Source organism: Abramis brama (assembly GCF_963993115.1).
Source record: "Abramis brama genome assembly, chromosome: 4".
NCBI classification, from domain to species: Eukaryota; Metazoa; Chordata; class Actinopteri; order Cypriniformes; family Leuciscidae; genus Abramis; species Abramis brama.
Genome location: NC_139966.1, coordinates 47086467 through 47092692, shown reverse-complemented (window position 1 = coordinate 47092692; position 6226 = coordinate 47086467). Strand labels below are relative to the sequence as shown.

General features: G+C 36.6%; 2 protein-coding genes across 3 annotated transcripts; both read right to left on the bottom strand.

Annotated features, from left to right (window-relative positions):
- Positions 1-265: 265 nt before the first annotated feature.
- mgst1.1 (microsomal glutathione S-transferase 1.1) lies at positions 266-2288 on the bottom strand. Its single transcript, XM_084112713.1, has 4 exons — positions 2131-2288; positions 1310-1435; positions 1131-1225; positions 266-1041 (listed from the first exon to the last, which is right to left on the bottom strand). The coding sequence occupies exons 2-4, from the start codon at positions 1433-1435 to the stop codon at positions 795-797; spliced, it is 468 nt and encodes a 155-aa protein (XP_083968839.1). The 5' UTR covers positions 2131-2288; the 3' UTR covers positions 266-794.
- Positions 2289-2738: 450 nt separating this feature from the next.
- On the bottom strand, positions 2739-5424 carry mgst1.2 (microsomal glutathione S-transferase 1.2). 2 transcript variants are annotated; one of them, XM_084112714.1, is made up of 4 exons: positions 5079-5424; positions 4003-4132; positions 3714-3811; positions 2739-3633 (listed from the first exon to the last, which is right to left on the bottom strand). In XM_084112714.1, the coding sequence occupies exons 2-4, from the start codon at positions 4117-4119 to the stop codon at positions 3387-3389; spliced, it is 462 nt and encodes a 153-aa protein (XP_083968840.1). In that variant the 5' UTR covers positions 4120-4132; positions 5079-5424; the 3' UTR covers positions 2739-3386. The 2 variants fall into 2 exon arrangements, with proteins under 2 accessions (XP_083968840.1, XP_083968841.1); XM_084112715.1 differs by lacking the exon at positions 5079-5424 and adding an exon at positions 4769-4879.
- Positions 5425-6226: the final 802 nt, after the last annotated feature.

Sequence of the window (6226 nt, the reverse complement as noted above, 5' to 3'; positions counted from 1 at the left end):
CTGCTAATGCACATCATCTATGTGCAGCAGTGTGGCAGTATAAAATAGTTTATCGGTTGAGGCAGAATAGACATAGAGTGCAGAGGAATGAGTGTTTTGCATGTCAAGGGTTAATTAGAAAAAAATAAAGAAGTGCTCCATGTGCATTAGACAAACATGAATGTAAACATTAGTACTACTTGGGCTTTCAAATAGCTCCCTCTAGTGGACAATACATGCACTGGTTTCTTGCACACTTGCAACTTTAAAAGATTAATCGCAACCATTTGTCAGAAACATTCTCATTTTTATTTTCAAACTTTATTTTAATCCATTAATAACCTTTTTTGTTGTTGTCGTTGTTGGCCAAACTTTCTTTAAACCTGCTGAAAATAAAATGCTAATTGAATATTTTCCCAATATTTGAAACTACATGCACAAACTTACAAAGGCCTAATTATCTGACAGAATCTAAAGCTGTTATTCAAAGTCTGTTGCTCATGATTAATAAGTAACAAAAAACAAAAGTCTCTTCAATGTACAATCCAGGTCAAAGCTCATCCTCGAATGTGTGCCAGGAGTTTAAGATTATATTCAATATTATCAGCAGTTTAAAGGCATAGTTTTAGCATTACACTATAAAGTGCATTAAAGGGGATGTGGTACTGAAAACCAATAGAAAACACAGTAAAAATTCTAAAAAAAAAATAATAAAAAAAAGAAAATACACAAACACTGCCATTTTCTTTCACGCAAAACTGCAAAAAGCATGCAAACTAAAACTAAATGATTTTAAATGAAGTGAGCGCTATCCATTAGAGAAAAAGAGAGGTGGTGAGCACCCTGTAGGCCATAGACACGGTTGCAAACAACCCCACACCAAAGCACAGACCTCTGCTAGGCTGGGGCAGAGCCATAACATAGGTCACTGTGTGGATGAAGCGTGACCCCACAAACACCCGGAAGTGCAAGAGAGCCGAGGAGAGATCCGGCCCAGTGAGTGAATACAGAAGACCGATCACCACAAAGGGAACAATGTTTTCCAGGTCATTCTGATGGCATCTGTGATTCAAGAACAAAGGCATCAGAAAGAGACAACATCAGTCGAACCTTCATCGCTCACCCAGTGATATTGTCATAAAACGGTTTACCGTCGCACTCTTTCCACATCCGGATCAGACCTGACCAGTTTCTTCCTGTCTTCTGTGGTCTTCGCCAAGGAGGTGTCCTCAATGTTTGCAAAAACCTAAAAGAGGAGTCATTAAATCTGTTCAAAAAAAATATAACACGGTTTGTATAAGCTGTAAATTGAGAACAATACGTAGTGTACCTGTTTTGTCAAACGATAGTATGAAGTCATGATGCTCATAAGCATCATTTTGAGGATGACTATGGTTGCATATGTGGAGAAGGCCAGGAAGACCTCGCTGTCAATCATGTGCACAACTTCCGCCATCTTTATTCAAATTTACAAATGGGAAAAAACAAAAGGTAAACATACATAAAAACATAAACATAAAGTAAACATGAAGCAGAAAGATACCCTGATACTCTTATGCAAAATTCTCACAAAAGCATTACTAGTTATTTTGATAGAAAATGTATTATATCACCCTAACTAACACATTTGGCCAATTTATACCAGCTTTAACTAGTTAAAAACCAGCTACCATGTTCCAAAACAGCTCCCAGTTTAATCTTGTCAGTATCATAAAACCAAGCTTCAAATGTAGTATTCATAGAGTTTTCTTTACAGAAATCCCACCAAAAACAGTAAGCAAATATTCCTTTAAAAGCATTGAGTCGTTAGTGTCCTTTCTAAGTTGGTATTAGTGCAGTTAAGTTACATGAACAGAACAAAATATGCCTTTCTCGACTGTTCATATAGCACAATTGAAAGGTTTTCATATTATACAGTAGACGTTTAACATTGTAACACCATGCATTTTCATGCAATGTGTCGTTTGTTTACGAGTTTAATGGAAACAATAGAGCAAACTAGGACGCCGAAGGCGGTCTCTCTGGAATGTCAAAGTAAAGGCACTTTATAAAACATAAGTACTGACAAGAAAACTAAAGAAAACTACAAAAGCAAGAGGTTAAAATGAAGTCTGAGCATTCTAAATATTGGCGCTTTGACGCGTTTCTCACCTTTTTTTTGGACTCCACTCAGTTTCACAGATCTTCCTGAACTAACCGTCAGATGGGTGGGAGAGTTTCAAGCCTCGCCCTCGCATGCAAATAACTTACAAATTCAGACGAACTGTTACATTTATGCAACTGTCTGTTTTGCGCAATTTGGTGACCTCCTCAGGCACGTTGCTGTAGCTCAAACAATGGAGCATGACGGTAGCAAAGCCAAGTATCTCGTTTTTATTAATATTTCTCATGGGTGAGTTTGTTTTTACTCTATAAGCACATACCTTAAGGTAATTAAAATTTCTCCAACAAAATATGTCCCAAGAAGAAAATAGAAAATACAGCTGACTGAACACACATTACTCTTACATGCACCAGTAGGCTATTAGTGTCTCCTGCCCTGCCACACTGCATGGGGTAAGTTGTGCCACATAATAGTCAACTTAATAGATTTTTAGCTTAATTTAAACATGGAAACAAATATGAAACAAAACTTATGAAACAGCAAAAATGTTGCGCACTGCATCGTTTGGCATGTCAAACTGTAATCATATTGATTTTGTAATGTCTCTCAAAGTGTTCTTTGCACCCTCGAGTAGACCAAATAAGACTGTGATAGATATGTTGCAAAATATTTAATAAAGAATCCTTTAAGTCATACACAAGTCCTTCAAGTCATTACAAATTATAATATATATTACGGCCTGGTTTCACAGACAGGGTTTAGATTAAGCCATGCAGGTTTAGGCATTATAGTTTAAGTAGCTTTTATAAAACATGCCTAAGAAAAAATAAACATTACTGGTGTGCATCTTGAGATAAAACAATGGCACTGACATATTTTAATACACGCCGATGCAAGTTGCTTTCAGTTAAAACAGCTCAAACATGCATTTTAGTCTGGGACTAGCTTAAACCTTGTCTGTGAAACCGGGGGTACAAATTATAAAGTTAAAACTTAAAATAAAAAGGTTTCACAAGTATTGAAGAAAAGCAGGTTTGAGCACTTGGAATGCATCCTAAACAGACTGTCGGCATTGATAACCCTCCATTAAATGCTGAGTCACTGTGACAATGACTTGTTGACTGATAACAAAAATTGGGAGTTAAAATTGAGAATACGTGAATACCTGTATTTTGGGAACTGCAAATTCCTCAAAAATAGAGATGAATTGTTGACAGTTTTTATTATGAATTGCATACAGTGTATCAAAAAATAAAGCAGGGACAATAAAAGATATAAAACAAGCCTCTCCGGTTCTGCATCTTTAGAGATTGAGTGCTGTTGTGAAAACCCTGTAGGCCATTGAGAAAGTTGTGATCATTCCCACCATCCAGGACAGAGCTCTGCTAGGCTGGGGCAGAGGCATCACGTAAGCCACTGTGTGGATGAAACGTGAACCTACAAACACTCGGAAGTGCAACAGAGCCGTGGAGAGATCCGGCCCCGTCAGTGCATACAGGAGACCGATCACAACAAAGGGAATGATGTTCTCCAGATCATTGTGATGGCATCTGTGATTAAAGAGCAAAAATCACTGAGAATATATGCAATTAACAGGTTAAACGAGGATAGATCTGTCCTTTTCTATTACCTTCGGACACGTTCTACATCAGGATCGGTCTGGAGCATCTTCTTTCTCTCCTCTGGATCTTTTTTAGCCATCCATGTGTCCTCCCAGTTTTGAAAGGCCTGCATGATGAACAGAAATACATTAATTATATTGCTGAGGAGCAATTCTACAAAACCTTTACACTATAATCATTGCTTTAGATCCAATGTTCAAGTTAATTATAACATAATGCAGAATGAATCAGTCTTTTTAAGTCACTTATTTCTTTATTGCAAATCATATCAAACTGAATTTTCTAAGCCAACTGCACCTTTCTGGTTATCCTGAAGTATCCAGTCAGAGGAGCCATGAGCATCATTTTGAGAATGACAATAGTAGTATATGTGGAGAAGGCCAGGAACACATCGCTGTTTATCAGGTGAGCCATTCTGCTAAATTTCCTTCAAAGGACAACATATAGAAAATTACAGAGCAATGACAGACATTAAGATATCATAAAGCATGCAAATGTACGTAGACCTGTAGCTTATTAGGCCTACTATTTTGTTCAGGTAGGAAAATTTTATTAAACGTTTCTAGCATGTTGTCTTGACCAATAGATGTGAGAACTTACAGGAACGGTTCTTTTGAACAATTCTTTTCAAATAACTGGTTCAAAACAAGTCTGCGGTCCCTTTACGGCATAGCCTATTACTTGCACGCTTTGTCCTACTACAGCATGACATACAGTCAGTTACACTGTTTAGGCCTATTAACAAACACTTTGTTTGTAGGCTATGTTTAAAACTGTCTGTCATAGCTACAATCATGATTTGTTTGATCATTTCTGCAGTTAGATTTTCTGCTAAACTTTATTCCCATTCGGATCGATTCGATTCGTAAACAAGTCCGGTTCAACCAGTCCATTAAAAGGATCATAAAAAAAAATAAAAAAAATAATTCACGAATTGGACATCGTTATTATTCGTTATTGAATAAATATTTGAGGAAATGTACTTATCAAATAAACAAGTTAATTACAGATGCATATCAAAGCCCTTACTTTACAAACACTGTGTAAAATTTAATTACCATACCATATTTTGCTCACTATCTATTTTTTACACCCCATCCACCCTGTTGCGCCGTTCACGCTGCATGCGAGCGACCCGACACAAGATCGCCTCCATTTTAATCAACCTGTTTACGCACTGAAACTAATAGAGTTTCTAACGCGTTTAGTCTAATAATGGGGGTAGGCTATTCGATTTCGGTCCATTCGCTCGCATGTAAGACCAGATGTTTAAAGAGTTTATATTTGGAGCTTGTCACTCATACCCTCTCCAATCAAATGCAGCAATATCAAACAAAATTGGGGCAACACGGGAAATGTTGCTCCATGCTTACCTGGTACAATTCTTGCGGATGACAAGTGTCACAGCGCTGTGAATCAATTGCTCAGTTATGGTGCAAGTAGTTCCGTATAGGACAGCCTACTTGGACCAGAGCCAGATCATTCCTTGTAGCGTGATTTTCTTGTCAAGTTAACAGCTTAATTCTTTGGAGCTTTGTGGATCAATAACTAATCCTAGATTATTTTGATCTGTACAGTAAGGTCTTCCAGCCAAATCAAACACAACAATTGCTGTTTCTTTTGTGTTTTGTCTTTTCTTTTTGCTGTTGGCAAGTATGCTTGCACTCTCATGGTGACTCCCTAAGCCTGTTTGTCAGTTATGTAACAGTGAGGGGTTGCAAAATATGCTGATTTCTCTCCACAGTTTATCTGGAATATTTTACCCAGGCAGTAAAATTGTGTGAACAGTCACTGGAACTAAATAGGATGTGTTATTCCCCATGTATTCAAAACGTATGCTTTTCTGACCACTTTTATACACTTAGATTGGTCTTAATACAGGTGTAAACAGTCTTCTTGAAAAGTTTTATTTCAATTTAGAATCTACACAATGTTTTATAAATAGTGTTTTCAAGCATTTAAGTAGGCTAATCATATAAAAGTTATGTACAATTATAATCTGTATGATACATCCAAACTTAATACTGTCATAACTGAGCACTTTATATCACAAAACTCTTCTAGAAATTAATTTAAAGTGTTATAGGTCTCATGAGAGTTTGTACAAGATGACAAACTCATAAAAAAAGTAGGGCCTAGACATACCATAAAGCCCAACCTCTAACCCAAATTTTAAACATACTTGGCATTGTAACGAAAAAAAAAAAAAAAAGTTTGAACGGTTGATATAATACCATGACTTCCATCTCCTACGAATTATTACAAGCCAATATCTCACAATTCTGACTTTTTTCTTGCAATTGTGAGTTTACATCTCGCAATTTTGACTTTTTCTCGCAGTTGCGAGTTTAGGCTATATCTTGCAATTCTGAGGGAAAAAATTGTGAAATTAAAAGTCGCAATTATCTTTTCAATTGTTTTATTCAGTGGCGGAAACAAGCTTCCATAAAAAGCTTGTCAGCTTAACAAATATAGGTGTTTTTCTTCAACTTCTAAATAAAAGAGCTTATTTTTCAGGTGT

Bases quoted from the DNA above. Each gene is read 5' to 3' on its own strand.
- mgst1.2 (XM_084112714.1), bottom strand. From the start codon at position 4,119: ATGGCTCACCTGATAAACAGCGATGTGTTCCTGGCCTTCTCCACATAT. The intron at 3,812-4,002 runs GTGCAGTTGGCT...TTCATCATGCAG, and splicing joins ACTTCAGGATAACCAGAAAG to GCCTTTCAAAACTGGGAGGA. The intron at 3,634-3,713 runs GTAATAGAAAAG...CTTTAATCACAG, and splicing joins GATGTAGAACGTGTCCGAAG to ATGCCATCACAATGATCTGG.
- mgst1.1 (XM_084112713.1), bottom strand. From the start codon at position 1,435: ATGGCGGAAGTTGTGCACATGATTGACAGCGAGGTCTTCCTGGCCTTC. The intron at 1,226-1,309 runs GTACACTACGTA...CTCCTCTTTTAG, and splicing joins ACTATCGTTTGACAAAACAG to GTTTTTGCAAACATTGAGGA. The intron at 1,042-1,130 runs GTAAACCGTTTT...CTTGAATCACAG, and splicing joins GATGTGGAAAGAGTGCGACG to ATGCCATCAGAATGACCTGG.